The sequence below is a fragment of the Pelodiscus sinensis genome, chromosome 2 (genome assembly GCF_052426305.1).
Source record: "Pelodiscus sinensis isolate ZL-2025 chromosome 2, ASM5242630v1, whole genome shotgun sequence".
NCBI classification, from domain to species: Eukaryota; Metazoa; Chordata; order Testudines; family Trionychidae; genus Pelodiscus; species Pelodiscus sinensis.
In genome coordinates, this window is record NC_143053.1 from 181,864,749 (window position 1) to 181,881,033 (window position 16,285).

At 40.3% G+C, this 16,285-nt stretch overlaps 1 protein-coding gene across 5 annotated transcripts in view; it reads left to right on the top strand.

Moving 5' to 3' along the window:
- TOPBP1 (DNA topoisomerase II binding protein 1) overlaps window positions 1–16,285 on the top strand; it is a 50,379-nt gene that overhangs the window by 31,135 nt on the left and 2,959 nt on the right. For all 5 annotated transcript variants that reach the window (XM_075921903.2, XM_075921901.2, XM_075921904.2 and 2 more), the window contains exons 17-25: window positions 3,838–3,961; window positions 4,532–4,678; window positions 5,440–5,545; window positions 6,047–6,239; window positions 7,643–7,866; window positions 10,571–10,737; window positions 12,806–12,920; window positions 14,755–14,918; window positions 16,007–16,147. In XM_075921903.2, the coding sequence (XP_075778018.2) occupies window positions 3,838–3,961; window positions 4,532–4,678; window positions 5,440–5,545; window positions 6,047–6,239; window positions 7,643–7,866; window positions 10,571–10,737; window positions 12,806–12,920; window positions 14,755–14,918; window positions 16,007–16,147 (1,381 nt within the window). The remainder of the gene's footprint in view (window positions 1–3,837; window positions 3,962–4,531; window positions 4,679–5,439; window positions 5,546–6,046; window positions 6,240–7,642; window positions 7,867–10,570; window positions 10,738–12,805; window positions 12,921–14,754; window positions 14,919–16,006; window positions 16,148–16,285) is intronic.

Genomic DNA, 16,285 nt, shown 5'->3' on the forward strand with positions numbered 1-16,285 from the left:
CAGATTCAGACTTACACACCAACCCCTCTGATCTCAAAAACAGAGACACTCATGTTTTCAATTTTAGGTCTACATTTCAGTGCCTGCTAGAGAATTTTTCTGAAAACTTTTTGATTAAATACTTGGAGATTAAAATCTTTAAAGTGATCCTTTTTGAAATGTTGTATTATCTTGGTTTGGCTGAAAATAATTGCATTTTTAGGATTAACAAAATGGGCGAAAATGTCTTTTGGAAATAATCTAAATATAACAATACCAGTTCCTCAGATGAGCATAACTTCCATTGTGTCAATTCCATAACTATCGGGAACAGAGTTGGATCCTAAACTATACCCATAAGACCTCAGGAAATACTGACCTACAAATCCTGAGCAAAGCTTATAGAGAAGTACAAGATTATCTAACTACAACTAATGTCCTTGACCTGACTGGGATTAGCTGCTGGGGAGACCCAGAGTTATGAGATACTGCTATCTGTCTCAGCCTCAAGTGGGCATTTTGCTGCAGCTAACTTGAGCGACAGTAACCTGACACACCAGCTTGTCTGCCTTGTTAGCTCACTTCTCAGGGTTCTCTTAGCCCAAACTTTGTCCAGCAGAGCATAAATAGTGAACTCTAGCCCCTGACCCATGTCACTCTACATTTATAAAGGATAGTGTGCTGATCCTTTAAAGAGACACAAACAGCAGCTTTACCTTTACTGGAGTCACTTCAGTCAAAGCACAGGGTTGGTTTAGAAATCAGTGGTTTCCAAACTTTTCGGCATCATGCCCCTTTTTGATTTTTGATAAAGTCTTGATTCCCCGCCCCCCCCCCCCCCGAAAAAAATAGCAGCAAAACTTGTTGGGGGGGGGGAGCGGCAGGAAGGAACTGACTGGGGCCAAAAAAACAAAAATATAAGCAAAACTTGATGAGCAAAAAAAAAAAAAAAAAAGGAACTGACTGGGGCCGAAAAACAGTCATGGCCTCTTTAATCCCTGGGATCAGTGTTTTAAAAAAAAAAAAAAAAAAAAAAAAAAAGAGGTGCCGATACTCCCGGGGGGGGGGGGGGAGTTGCTCTTTTAAGAGCAGAGCAGGCATTGCCCTTTTAAGGAGGCTATTTTGAAGTCTGCCGGGACTCTCCATCCTCCCCCCCTCCCCAGTCAGCCTGAGCTGGACGTGTTCTGGTGGACATCCGAGCCAGGAAAACCAGAAAATACCGGACATTTCACATGGTATTTTCTGAATTTTTTTAACTGGACGGACTGGGCTCTTTCTTGGGTGCAGGGGGATTGACTGAGCAAGGAGGGAGTGCTGGGTCACCTCACACTTCTCCTGGAATTTCTTCACGCCCCCCAGGGGGGCACACACACCCCAGTTTGGGAACCTATGGTTTAGATGAAAAGCAAAACAAGTTTGTTTAATCAGAAAGAGAGAGGTTTTAAGAGATTCAAGCAAAAGTGATAAAGGTAGAAAGTTACAAATGAACAAAAGTAAAAACAGACGTTCTAATGGTTAAGTTCTAATCTAACAAGCTGCAGACTTTGTTCAAGATAACGTCCACTGATCTTCCTACAGTCTGTTATGATCCCCCACAGAGTTCAAGGCACTGGTTTTCCTTGTCTTCACAGATGAAGGATAATGTAAGGGCTCTCTGACCTTCTCTTATAGTGTAGTACACCTTTTAAAAGGGTCTCTTCTCAACACACTTGACTCTGCTTCAAGAGGAAGGAATGCTTCTTGGGGTTTGCAGTTTCCATCCCTCATTGAAATAAGTGATCATTTACCCCCCAATTTGGTTTCCCCCATGGTTTTGATGGCCTGGCATGCAAATGTGCTTTTCTTTGTGGTTTTCAAGGTGGTTACACCTTGCTCAAATTACTTGGGAAATGCATTCAAGCCAGGAGAACTGCATTCTTTTGTCTGGAAAAAAAACTTTAGAAAATTCCTGTCACACCTAGTTTAAAAACATTTTAATTGTAATTCCAGAACATCCATCGGGTGTTGACACTATATAGCATGCCAGAATATTAATGATCCATGAGTTATTAGTTTCCATTGACACATTATATAAAAACTTTTAGATAGAAAGTATAACAATAGTTGGTTAGGTTACACTGAACTAATCAGGCCAGTTGAAACTCACTTCTAGATAATAGGAAGCCCCTAACACCATCTAGATTCAGGCCAGGATGTAATACCACAGCTTTTGATTACTGATGTAAAGATCTCTCGCTGTCATTGAAAAGTCAGAGACAAGCATTCTTATTCTCCTGAACGTTTCAGCAGTATTAAAGACTGTCAACTATGAGATACCATTCTCAGGCAGGATAGCAGTATCAGGGATCCAGGGACATGCACTAAAATGGTTTAATCCATTCCTCAAGGGATGAATCTAGTAAGTTGTGATGGGAAACTGCATCTCTGCAACTAAATGCGTCTTATGGAGTCCTACAAGGATCAGTTCTCTCTGGTTCTGTTCATCTCAGTGCAGCTACTAGGAGGACGGGTATAAAATGGCATGGACTCAAGCACTAGCAATATGCAAATGACACACAGCTCAACTGATACTTCACCAGAATGAACAAGATCATGGATAAATAATAGCTGGTTGAAACTGAACAGGAGTAACAGAGATGATGATGCTAGTCGGCAGAAAAAAATCACTTTGAAGAGTTCAAAAACAGGAGTGTCTCCTTTGGTTGAAGGCAGATGCCTACAATTGGTCATTTCAGCTTAGGAGTTTTCCTGGATTTCTTGGTGACACTAATCTCTCATGTAACAGAATCTGCAAGTAATGCTTTCTGCCATCTCCTGATAGGAGACTCCATCCCATTTTGACAGATGGCTACCTGACCTCAATTATACACGCCTTGTCATCTCCTGTCTGGATTACAGCAATGTAGTATACGAGGGCACAAAATACCAACTAATATTGAATGCTGTATTGCATCTCAATGCAACATAGGATACCGCAAGCACATTAGGCTTATCCTCCACTTCCTAGACTGGCTTTCCATATAATATTGAATCAGGTTCAAAGTATAGTCCTTATCTTCAAGGTGCTTAATAGCCTGGGCCTGAGATCTGAAAAATCACCTAAAGTTTAGGGACGAAGACCAGGGTACATCTTTGCTCTTCTAGCACAATGGAACTCTGTATGATAAGGGTAAAGCTTATCCATGCAAGAGACAGAACTTCCTCAGGTACCAGTTCTAGACTGTGGAATGATCTCCCATAGAAACTTAAGGACCATTTCAAACCCTTCTGCGCCACATGCAAGATGTGTATCTTCAGCCGTGTTTTCTCTGACATACAATAGTACCTTACACATTTAAAAGCAAAATCTACAAAAACAGAATCAAGACCAAACACTACACTGTGCAAATAATTTTCCGCATGCAGAGAGAGAATGAGACACCAAACCACGTTACTGATGTTAGTCATATTGCTTAATGTACTACCGAAAAGTACTCAAATATAACAGGTGAGGTGGGCAATGTAAGATTCTGTATATAGTATAATACAGAAGAATATTACTGTTCTATGTACGTATTTCAATTTGTAAACTGACACAATCAAAAACCCAAATCTAAATGTTACGGTACATTTTATTAATAGTAAATTGAAATTACTGAGATATTCATGACATGATTTGCCCAAAAATTCTTATATTTGATATGGTGATTTTGAGGAGGCAGATAAATAAGTTTTTGGTACCTTTGGTTAAGCTTCATAGAATAATGGTTATTTATAGTAGTGGGTTAAGATTTAATTTCAAGGATGCAGTAATTACAATATTAAACTAGAGTTAACACTTCCAGTTATGGAGTTATATTTTATTGGTGTTTGTTCTAGATGGTGCTTTGATGAAACCGTAACTCACTTCATCTACCAGGGACGACAAAATGACAGCAGTAAGGAATATAAATCTGTTAAAGAAAGGGGCATACACATTGTTTCAGAGCATTGGCTTTTAGAGGTATGGAAGAAATGTATTTTTATTTTCCTCTGAAATGTGAAGGAGAATGGAAATAGACTGACTTTGTTTTTTTAAAAGTGTGTGCATGGGTTTAAATTGTTCATACACAATATTTGGTGTTTTTTGCATTCAGCTTTTTATGGGCTTCATCCTTCTAAATCTTAAATATTTTAATTGATATACTCTCATCTTTGTAATGACTGTAGAGGTGAAATTGACAATTTCTTCATATATTTGTTTTCATATCTAATACATTGACTTAGTTTAGCAGAGCTTTTTGTTGAGGTTTCCCTGAACAATAACTTTTGTTTGGATAAGTATTTGCCAGTGGTACAGTACTAAAGTTAGGTTTAGTAGTCATGAAGAAATATCTTCAGAACTTTTTCGAAAGTAAGAATTTCATGCTTAACATCATTTAAAAACTACATGTATCTTCTGAGTTAGTGTTTTTACCAATTATATTATTTTTGTTGAAAATTTTTATATTTAATTTTGCCTAGTGCTATCTAAGCTAGTCTTAGTTCTTCCCAAATTTCTAATAACTTCTTATATTTATGAACTTTATTGCAGAGTGCCCAAGAATATAAACGACTTCCTGAATCTCTGTTCCCTCACACTTACAATCCCAAAATGAGTCTGGATATCAGTGCAGTGCAGGATGGCAGACTTTCTTCTAGTAGACTTCCATCAACAGGAAAAACAGCAAAGGAAGCTGAGGTACACCATAAGACATAACCTCTGGTCTGTATTGGAATCATTGATTTTTATTTCAGTCTAGTTGTCTCATTAACAAAATGACACGAACTCTAGTTATTTAGTAATCCTCTGAAGTCAGGTTCATAGAATCATAAGGCTGGAAAGGACTTTAGGAGGTCATCGAGTCCAACCTCCTGCCCAAAGCAAGACCAACCCTAACTAAATCATCCCAGACAGGGCTTTGTCAAGCCAGGACTTAAAACCTCTAGGGATGGAGATTCTACCACGTCCCTTGGAAATCCATTCCAGTGCTTCACTACCCTCCTACTAAAATAGTTTTTCCTAATATCCAACCTAGACCTCCCCCACTGCAACTTGAGACCATTGCATTTTGTTCTGCCACCTGCATAACAGCCTCTCTCCATCCTTTGTGGAACCTCCTTTCAGGTAGTTAAAGGCTGCTATCAGCAGTTATACAGCTGTAAACTTGCCCTATCCTAGAGGAAGCATCAGTTTCTCAGCATTCTGACTCTTATTGAATTTAGTAGGATATTAAGTCTGCAGTCTAGGTGGGTTTTTTTTACTATTTCACTGCTGTGGCAGAAATAATCAGCTAACGTGAGGATAACTGAGTGCAGCTTTGGTTTGTTGGTAGAGCTTTGGTAGAGTTCTTCCTGTTCTTTTAAAACACTCCAACATGCTTACCCCTTAATGAACAGTGCAGCAAGTTGCTAAGTCTTCCAGAATTAATTGATAAGTTCTATATTTTTAACATTCTTTAGAGTATTTTGGTGGATGAAAATGACACTGGGGATATAACTACCAACGAGGGAAAGGAAGCAGTCTCAGTAAGAGAGGAGCAAATTACAGCAAATGAAGCTAAAGGAGGTAAACAGAATATTCTGTGTCGTCTTTTTAAAATGGCAGTTGGAACTACAGTTGTAAATATAAACATTTTACTATTTCAGGGAAGCTTGACTTTTAAGACCTGGAGGTTTTAATGTCATCTATTCTTGCACATAAGCACAGTGTAGCATTCCAGGCTTCCCTGAAAACTTGCTAGTTGCTGCTTACTCATTAGGGCTGCAAAATAAGAGGAGAGATGTTTTGTACTTTACTTTGAAGACACTGGCAGATCCATAAAGGAGAATTGACCATCCCCGATGAATTATTGGACTGTAGATCTATTGTCTTTAGTATTCTAGAATTTCACAAAGATTAGTTATTGCTAATTTATGTAAAACAAAGACTTAATTGGAAGTATTGCCACATGTGAAAACATATACATACCTTTTGTCCTGAAAGGGAGCTATATGATTAAATCTGAGGCATTCTAAAATTTTAAAATTAAATGGCTTAACTCTTGTGGTGACTTTATTTCAATTCCAGTTTTAACCCAGACACTGGAAATGAGGGAGAACTTTCAAAAACAACTACAGGAGATCATGTCTGCAACGTCAGTAGTAAAACCACAAGTACAAAGAGGATCATTGTCAAGAAATGGGTTTGACAGTTCTCCGACCACACCTGATAGCACACGATCTGTGCGTAATGGTCGTAGTAGGGTCTTGGAAGCACTAAGGTATCATCCTGCATGTAATTGTCTGTCTGTCTGTCTTCTTTCTTTTATTTGACAATCTTACAAAAATTTGGACAGCAAAAACTAAGTACAGTAAAACTCCAGTAGTCCGGCACCCAATTGTCCAGCACTCCCAATAGTCGGGCATCAAAATGGCAAGCGCTTCTGACGGAACCGGGATGGAACCCAGAACCGCTCAGGTCAGCTGCTGTCACATGCGTAACAGCAGGGAGAAGAAGTGTTTGGCTCTGGGGAGGGGGAGAGGGATTGGGTTGTGCATGGCGTCCTGGCCAGCTGATTGAAAAGCTGGCCACTCAGCGCACGTGCCTCAGTGCCTGTAGGGAGACACGCATCTGTACTGGCAGCTCCAGGACCTGAGAATAAGGTTGGGAGAGGGGAGGAGGATTGGGTTGGGAGTATGCAGTACCTCCTCATACTCCGGCATAGCCTAGGTCCCAAAGGTGCCAGATTATCGGAGGTCTACTGTATGTCTAATCTTTCAAATCTTAGTTGCCATATGATAACTATAAATACACTGTTTCATTATGCATTTATATGCTTGTAAATGTGAAGGCTACTTCCAACCATGAGGCTTTCAAATATTACACTTGCATTTTGCCTCTAGCATAATTAAGTCTGTCATGTTACAGTTTCAAATCAATCCGTTCAGTGGAAATGTAGAAAATAGAACTAAAACCTCCAGTCAAAGGCCTGGTCTACACTACAAGGGAAGGTCAAAGTATGATATGCAATTCCAGCAATGTAAATTGCATAGCTGGAGTCGACATATCTTAAATCCCTGGCATACAGCGAGAGGTGGAGGCGTGGAGTCCTTTGAGTTCGATCTAGCAGGTCTATACTACATTTGCTAAATCAAAACCTGGACAATCAACCACAGGCAGCATTGATCTTCTGTGTAGCATAGACGTGCCCAAAATGAAAATGTTAATTCAAGACTGTCTTCTAGACCTATCCTCAGTTTCTAAAAAGAACCTAGAATATTGGACATGTGCTTTCCTTTGAATTGAGAGATACTTAATGGCTAAACTAGATGAAGGGAATTAATGAACAGTTTGATTTTTGACAAATATTGGAAATTAAGGGTGCTGAAGACCAGGAAGCAAGATTGCTCTCTTTAACTTTCAAATGTACACTAAGAATATAAGCTAGTAAAATATAGGATATGTTGATCATGGAACACCTTATTAACATGATATATACTAAAAATAACCAGTATTGTTCACATTAGCCACTTTTTTTTGAGCTGTGCTGGCTGATAGTCAGTTACCAGACTCATCAATTTTATTGTAGTACATTGTTAACATGCTGATAAGTTGTTACTCTCAAGTATGGTTCATCTGTTTTTTTAATGGGACTTTATGTGGATTTTGTTTTTTGTTCTTTAGGCAGTCACGACAAGCCGTGATGGACATAAACACAGAGCCTTCACAAAATGAGCAGATTGTCTGGGATGACCCTACTGCAAGGGAGGAGAGGGCAAGGCTCATCAGCAACTTACAATGGCCAAATAGTCCTTCACAGTACTCTGAACAGATTCAGATTGATGTAAATAAGATGAATGAGTCCCCTTCCAGAGAATCCTTCACTGATAGAGAAGTTACTGAATTGGGTAAAGAGAGAAATACATGTTTGAACTAGACTGTAGTTAGGATTACTTATTATGATACTGTGGCAATCTAAAAGTAAAAGAAAACAGTACGACTACATGGTATTTTTCAATTTTAGTGTGTTGTGGTCTCTCTGGACAGGTTTTTTTTTTTACCCTTTTAAATATTCTCAGGACGACACACAGACCATTATTGTTTAAAAAAGGTAATTTTTTTCCTGTGCTCTTCTCTTCTTCCAGAAAGACTCTTCCCAGAGGCAACTTTTGCATAAAGATAGGCTTTTTTTTTCTTTAGGGCCCAATTTTGGAACCTTATTCATGCTGGATAGTACTTACGAAAGCAAATAACTCCACTGAGCCCACTTCATGTGGGGGTAATTGTTGAAAAGCCTCAGCTTCTTAGTAGCAGCTAAGAAGATTCACAGTGCTAGGTAAGAATAGAGGCATAGGAGAAGTATCACTGATGCCCAGGAGCCCCGTAAAAATCTGGCAGCAAGTCTTCTGGGAAGATTGATGGACCAGGATGAATCAAGTTGTTGTTCTTATCTTTCTTGCTGTCTTCACAAATACAGCTGACTACACACCCCACCTGACTATTTCCTTTTATCCCTGAAAGCCTTTTTACTCTACTGTTAGGAGTGGAGCACAAGCACAGCGGAGTCATCTAATCTGTTTCCCCTTCCTTCTACTCTGTCTACTAAAGAGACAGTGAATATTCCCCTCTAAGATGGATAGACACAGGGGGTCTCAGACTCACAGCCCACAGGCCATCTATGGGCTGGAGCATATTTGCAAGTTGACTCAGGAGACGTGGGAGTTTGGGGGGTCATAGCTATCCCTGTACCCAGGCCTCACCCTTTCCCATCGCTGCCTTGCCCTTTACTCCTATGGCACCTTGTTTCCCAATGGACACAACATAGGGATGTTAATTTGCGGGTAATTGACTAATCAAATAGTTGATGCATTTTGCCTTTTGAAGTGTAGAAACAGCTCTAGGGCTGTTGCTACACTTTAAAGGTGAAAGCCCCACATGGAGCCCAGGGTCAGCTTGGGACTTCCCACTGACCCTGGGTTGTGTGCGGCACTGCTGCTTTGAAATGCTGCAGAGCTCGGCATCAGACTCCCCACAGTGTTTCAAAGTGGTAGCGCCACTGCTTTGAAACGCTGGGAGGAGCCTGACACTGAAGTTTCAAAGCAGCAGCGCCACGTGGAGCCCGGGGTCTGGCCCAAAGCTCCACGCAGCGCTGTCACTTTGGAATACCCCTTTTCCCTCCCTCCCCGCCCCCCCTTGCTGCCTCTTTCTGATAAAGGCAACAAAGGAGGGGGAGCGACTAGTTGACAAGCTTGTTGACTATCTGATAAGCATTTGCTTATCAGATAGTCGACTAGTCCTTCACATCCCTAATGCGACTTCAGGGATTGGTGGGGGAAGATCTAGCACAGGGCGGCAGGAGCACTTGCTCCTTCCTGAAGTCCCATGGGCTGCAGGAGCCACAGGGAAGTGGAGTACACTCTGAGTGTGCACTTGCTTCACTTTCCCATGATTCCAGCCACCACGGGGAGTGTGGGAGGGCCTGACCACTGATGCTACTCTGCACCAGGGCCCCCCCTTCCAGTAATCCTCAAAGCTATCCCCTTCAAGGGACGGGGTGCCATTGGGGGGGAGTGGCAGGAAGGGGCGAGGCTTGGGGGACAGGAATGGGTACATCTCCTCCTGGGCCGCTGGGTCTCCCAGGCTAGATTGTGAATGTGCTCCAGCACATAGATGTCCCGGGAGCCATAAGTTTTGAGACTCCTGGACTAGTAGACGCTTCCCGGTTTCCACTGTCCTTGATTACTCAGAAAAAGAACTAGATATGAGGAAAGTGGAGTCAAGATTAGCAGATGGGCAGCCATCGGGAAGCTCTGCAGGGAGAGGTTGGTTAGTGATGTTTCACTCATGCAGTGCTTTATATGTTCAAAGTGCTATGGAAACATTAATAAAAAAATTGTGTGATTGTAAATATCATTGCTGCTGTTTACAGATTGGAAAACCAGAACAGAAGTGAATCGATTTGCCCACTGAGAGTCATTGACAGGGCTGAGAATAGAAATCAGAAGTTCCTAATTCCTCAGTCCTATGCTCATTGTAGACCATATATTACTCTTTCACATGCTGTCTTGTTGACGTCCACAAACATCATCTCCCATTCCCTTCGGTAGCAGGCTTTCTGCAGCTCAGTGTGCGTAAATAAGGGCATTCTTGTCTCCTACCACACCCTTACAGCTTTTTTGTTTGAAGCAGCTGCCTACCTGGAGTATGGTTCCTTTGGCCCAATCTTGTGATTTAATTATACTGATTTAGAAACGTGTCTAATTGATATTAGTTTATTAGTTATTGGTTGGTTAATCTAATTAAATCAATGTGGCCCCTTTCTGTGGACACTTTGAGTGCTTCATGTCAAGTTAGCTTAAGGTATCAACTTAGTTGGGAAGCAGAGAAACCTCATGATAGTGTAAAAAAAAAAAAAAAAAACCCTCATGAGGCTTGCAACAGCTCAACTGCTGCCTTGTGGTGAAAGGATGTAAATTTTAAGACTGAAAGTAAGCAGTTGTTTTTGATAATGCAGACTAAATACTGTTTCTTGTTCATTTGTGATTGATACTTTTTCAGTTTTATCATAGTTGTAATTGTCAAAATCATACAACAATGAATTACTGTCCACAGCTGTTCATGATTCTGGGGTCACTGGTGCAGCAGAGATCCCAAAGCATCCAATATATAGTGATCCAGAAATCCCAGTAAAAGATGATCATGTGATCCCTACGCCACAAGCTCCCAGCATTGCCTTCCCACTGGCTAACCCTCCTGTGGCTCCACAGCCCAAAGAAAAGGTTTGTTATAGTAGCATACTTGTTTTTAAGTGAATAATTTCTATGCAGTTTTTAGTTTCACTTTTTGTTTCAAATTTTTCATTTCTATCGAGAGATTCTTAACAAGTCATAAAAATGTGGGTCTGGAAGAGATCTCAAGAAGTCATCTAGTTCATCCCCCTGCACTGAGGCAGGATCAAATACACCTAGATCATCTCTGACACCTGTTCTTAAAAATGTATGGTGATGTGAATTCCACAGCACCCCTTGTAACCTATTCTGGAATGTAATCTTTTCAGTTAGAAAGCTTTTTCCTAATATATAACCTAAATCTTCCTTGCTGCAGATTGAGCCCGTTACTTTTTGTCTGATCATCGGCAGACGTGGAGAACAGTTGAACACCTGTTCTCTTCAGAATAGCACTTAATATATTTAAAGACTTTTATGGGGTTTCTCCTCACTCTAATTTTCTCAGTACTAAACATGGCCAGTTTTTTTTTTTTAACTCCTAGATCATGTTTTCTCATCCTTTTTATTGCAACATACTTTCAAAAAGAAGAGCATCATTTAAATCCACTTGCTTGTCATGTTGATTAAATAGACTTTTGTAGGCTAAGATGGGGTCAGATTTGGGAATACTGTAATGTTTAAGCCTCTTTCATGACATAATGGCATGAAGTTTGTTTTTTCTTGTTGATCAATTGGGTTGTATGTTGCATGAATATTTGAAAATAAGCAGTGTGGAAATTTGTAGCAAACACACAAAGGGGTACGGAAAATTAATCTAGCCTTTAGTTCACTAGTCCTTTCTATATTTTTATTGCTTGATCTTTTCAGCAGGCATGTATGTTCAGTGGCAATTTTCTCTCACAAGTGAATATGCCTTGTTTGGAATGTTTAACTTTCTTATTCAAGCTTGCCAATCCTACAGTGTGTTTCCCTTCTACTTTTCACTTTAAGGCAAGACCAGACCTGTTTGTCAGGCAGTTGCTTATATTTTCCTTTTTGGAAAACTCAGTTTGATCATCTTCCTGGTACAGGCGCTTTCCATACTTCCTCCTTGCTAACTACAAAGCACATAGGAAAAATGATTAAATTGCTAAGTTGATTCCAGGTTTTTCTTCACTTTGTTCTTTCTACAACCTATTGTGGACATCATCCCATGATGAGCAGAAGCCCAAGGAGAAAAGGTGCCTGTTAGGCTCATCTTCCTTATAACCTTGCTGGGCAAGAGAAATTTGCATTGTTTGTTTTCAAGAGCAGCCTCTGCCCTTCTGCTCCAGAATTTAAAGCTCAGCACTAATCTACTAATATGAACCAATAGCAACAGCCCCTTTGATTTTGGCTTATGCACCCACTAGCATTGTGCAGATTGTGACATGGGATAAGAGGAATGGTCCTGTTTTGGCACTCTGAAACCATACAAATCAATTTAAGAACTACCTGATGAAAATATCATTGGGTTGTTTCTACAATACTCAGCAACAAAAGGCAAAAAAACCAGCATACAAAATGTGAAGGTGCAAAACTCGACAGGAAAGATCAGTCCCCCTCAAACAAAGTCAGTATCAGTTTCCTGGTCTGAAAAATCATCTATGAAGAGGTCTGGAAGGGATGCTACCTTTGGCAGCAGGGTATTCACATGCTGTGGTGGCTGACAGTTTTTCTTAACACATTTTTTACTTTAAATAATTACTTGAAGTCCTCTTGGATTTTGCTGCTGATAGAATCCCTATAGGAATAGAAAGCTTGGATAAGAAGATAGGGAGGTACCTTTGGTATTTGATTTCTTAGTGCGTCCAGTTTGCCATTCCATCAGTTGGAATGGAAAAGTCCTTTTCATGGCAGATCATTAAACTGTGCCCTGAAGACAGGAACCAGAGGTTGGCTTTCAATATTAGAACTCTGTAGTCTGCTTGACGGGAAGCCAAACTCTTGGCTAGGGATTGACAGGTCTGGTCCTGCCTTCTCAAACCTCACCGCAGAGAGAAAACCCAATGTAGGAAACCCCTGAATACTTAAGAGAAATAGTTGAATATGTAATTCATCTTTCTGTGCTACTCTCCCTATAACTTTTGTCATATTCCAGGCTGTTACAGTAGATAAGAAGGTTGACGAAGAACCAGAAAAACTGCGCAAATTCCAGCTGTCTTCACTTAATCCTCAAGAACGAATTGATTACTGCCATCTGATTGAGGAACTAGGTAGCCAGATGTTTGTGAAGCTTTCAAAGTTTGTTTGTTTGGATCTGAAATGGGGCTTCTGTTAATGCACTGCTAAGTTAAACCTGAGGTTTCAGACCTGTAGCTCTCAAGACTGTTTAACTTGGTCTTCAGTGGCAAAGAAGGGTAAGGTGTGCTTACCACCAGAGTAAACAATATGTGTTAGAGATCACATTATAAAAACACAGCAGAGACAAGGCTTTTGAGTTTTACTGTGAGAGAAACTGGGTGAGGTCAATACCAGACAGAGTGTAGTGTTTTGTGTACTTTAGAAAAACTGAAGTGCCTTGTCTTCCCTTTTTTTCCCCCTCTAAATCTGAGTAGCTCATGCATGTTTGTTAAAAAAGGTTTACTTTTTACCTCAGGTTTAGGACTAAAACAGAGCCTTGTGTGGTTGTCACTATATTGCCTTTATTGAAAGAATCATAAATAGACTTACAGTCAGAAGGATTATGTAGTTTGACCTCTGGCACATGGTAGACTTACCCACTCCTGAAAGAGATTCCTAGCCTCTGGCTGAGTTACTGAAATTCCCAAATTACCATTTAAAGACTTCAAGTTACCAACATTTCACCATTTACACTAATCTAGTGATCAGACAGACTAATGATGGTAATCTAGACTAGTGAGTGGGCAGTAGGAGTGGTCCTTCATCTCAATGGGTCACAAGATTGTTGTATCCAAGACAGTCTCCCAGGAGAAGGTAGTTTTGCTAACTGTTTGCATACCTAGAATTTGCAAGGGGTACTGATTGAATTATTGCAGCACCTTGATTGGACGCAGAGGGAGTATGCAGCTCTTATAATCATCGTGGGCAGTCAGCATGCACCTGACTTCACATGCCCTGGCTTTACATGCTTTAGCAATGTCACTTGAGTAATGCAGGTGTGGAAAAAACTGTGGACAGAAACCACCAGAATCTGGCATCTCTGCTTATGGGCAACAGTAAAAATGTTTTATGGGCCACGCATAGAAAGAACCCTGATGGGCCGCATGTGAGCCGTGAGCCACAAGTTGCGCACCACTGAATTAGACCCTGAGTATGTGGGCAAGACCTATCCGTCAGATACGTGAAAGAGAATTTTCTGTAGTAAATCGGAGCCCTCTCCATCAAATCAGAGCCCTCTCCATCAAGTGTCCCATCTCTAGCATTTGGGGATTTTTGCTACTTATAATCACTGATGAGCCACATGCAATTTTAAACAGCCCCATAACATCATCCTCTCTGTAAATTTACCAAGCTCAGTCTTGAAGCCATATAGATTTTTTTTTCCCACTTCTCCCCTGGGATGTCCGTTCCAGGACTTCAGTCTTCTCTGATGATTAGTCACCTTTGTCCTATTTTGAGCTTAAACTTGTTGATGGCTAGGTCATAGCAACTTGTTCCTTTGTGCACATTAGTGCTTAACTTACCACTAGAATGGTGACAATTTTCATCTACTGGGATTTGCTATATGGGATTTTTGTAAGAAGATTTCCTCTTTCCTAAGAGCCTGCCTGCTGTCCCCTGGTGTTTCTCCCTCTTTTTTAAGTTCTCAAAGCTTTTCTCCCCCCACTAGTGTCTCAAGCTTGCCTGTGCCAAAGTGGCTTTGCCTGAATTATAGTGCTGTTGCTTTCTTTCAGAGGTAGCTCCCTCTAGCTTCCCTCCTGTCTTCTGTGCATACAATTATATTAGTAAATGGCAGTGTTTTCTGCTAGTTTATAGTGTGCATAGCGGTGCATTTTAAGCATGAATTCTAAAATAGGTAATTCAGTTGAGGGCTACTATAGTAGAACCTTACTTTAAATAACATGACTCTCACTCCCATGTTTCAAGGTGGACTGGTGCTTGAGAAGCAGTGTTTTGATCCAAGTTGTACACACATCATTGTGGGACATCCTCTTCGAAATGAGAAATACTTGGCCTCGATGGCTGCTGGAAAGTGGGTGCTTCATCGTTCCTACCTTGAGGCATGCAGAGCAGCTGGCTGCTTTGTACAGGTTCATAACTCTATTAGTGATGTTATATCTCCTTTGCTCTTAAAGTCTCCACTATGGCTAATGGCAGAAACTTAAGGACAAAATTCTTAAGGGATAAGTGATTTTCAGTACCCAATTCTTGGCATATTAAAGAGACCTGACTTCAGAAGTTGTTTAGCATAAGCCTCCCTCAGAAAATCCGTCCCTTTTCAGATATGAGGTTGGTCTCCAACAGTTGAAAAGCTTCAGAGTTAGCCGAGTTAGTCCTGTAAATGAAAAAACTTAAACAACAAATAGTAGCAGCACTTTAAAGACTAACAAAACATGTAGATGGTATCATGAGCTTTTGTGGGCACAACTTATTTCTTCAGATGACCCAACAGTTGAGGCACCTATAATCACTAGCTGCTTTTGATAATTCAGGGTAAAGTTCCTTAGGTAAATTATGAAAAATGCAATTAAAGATAATGTGATAGACCCTCTTGTGCCAGGAAAACAATTCTAATAATCAAACTCCTTGTCTTTTCAGTTTCCTATTTTTTTTGTATATGCAACGGAATCTGTAATTAGTGATACTTTGAAATACCTTTGGTACCATTAGTAGTGCTCCGATGCCACTTATTCATTATTGTTATTTATTATAGTCTGCTTTTCTGCAGAATACTCAGTCTCTCTTTCACAATTCTCCAGAATCTAGCAACTTCAACTGGGTTGACTTACAAAGTTTTGGAGATTCGTTTTTATCTGTATGAATAAAGCTCTGGTATTGTTGAGGAAGAAATCTTACTATGTTCAGAGAGAAGGGTTTGTGAATAAATGATGGTTGCTTTTACTCTCTGTTGCTTAGTGGTTACATTCCACTGTCTCTAACAGGAGGAATCATAGCTGCCTAGACATAATTTAGAGTAATGAAAAGCCTGAGTTTCTTTAAAATCTAAGTGAGAGGCTCTGTACACCTAGGAAAAAGTTAAAAATGTTTAACCAAGAGCTGCTGTATTTAATTTTAATAACTACTGTTATTTTCTCTCAAATAAAATTGATATGCAAAGCTAGTGTGCTCTTCTTTTTTGTTTTTTTAAATTTTCTGCTGTTTGGTTTAATTGTTCTAGGAGGAAGATTATGAATGGGGAAGTAACTCCATACTCAATGTTTTGTCTGGAATCAATGTAAACCAAAAGAAACTGGCACTTGCAGCCATGAGATGGAGGAAAAAAATCCATAAAAGGAGACAGGAAACTGGCATCATTGAGGTATTTGGAAACATGAAGTGTAACATCTTGATGTTGGGAGGGAGGCACTGTAATGCGATATGTTCCCCAAACCCCAGAGTCTCTGTGCGAAGAAAGGATTACTTGCTTTGTTCGCTTAAAAACAAAGCACCCTAGCTA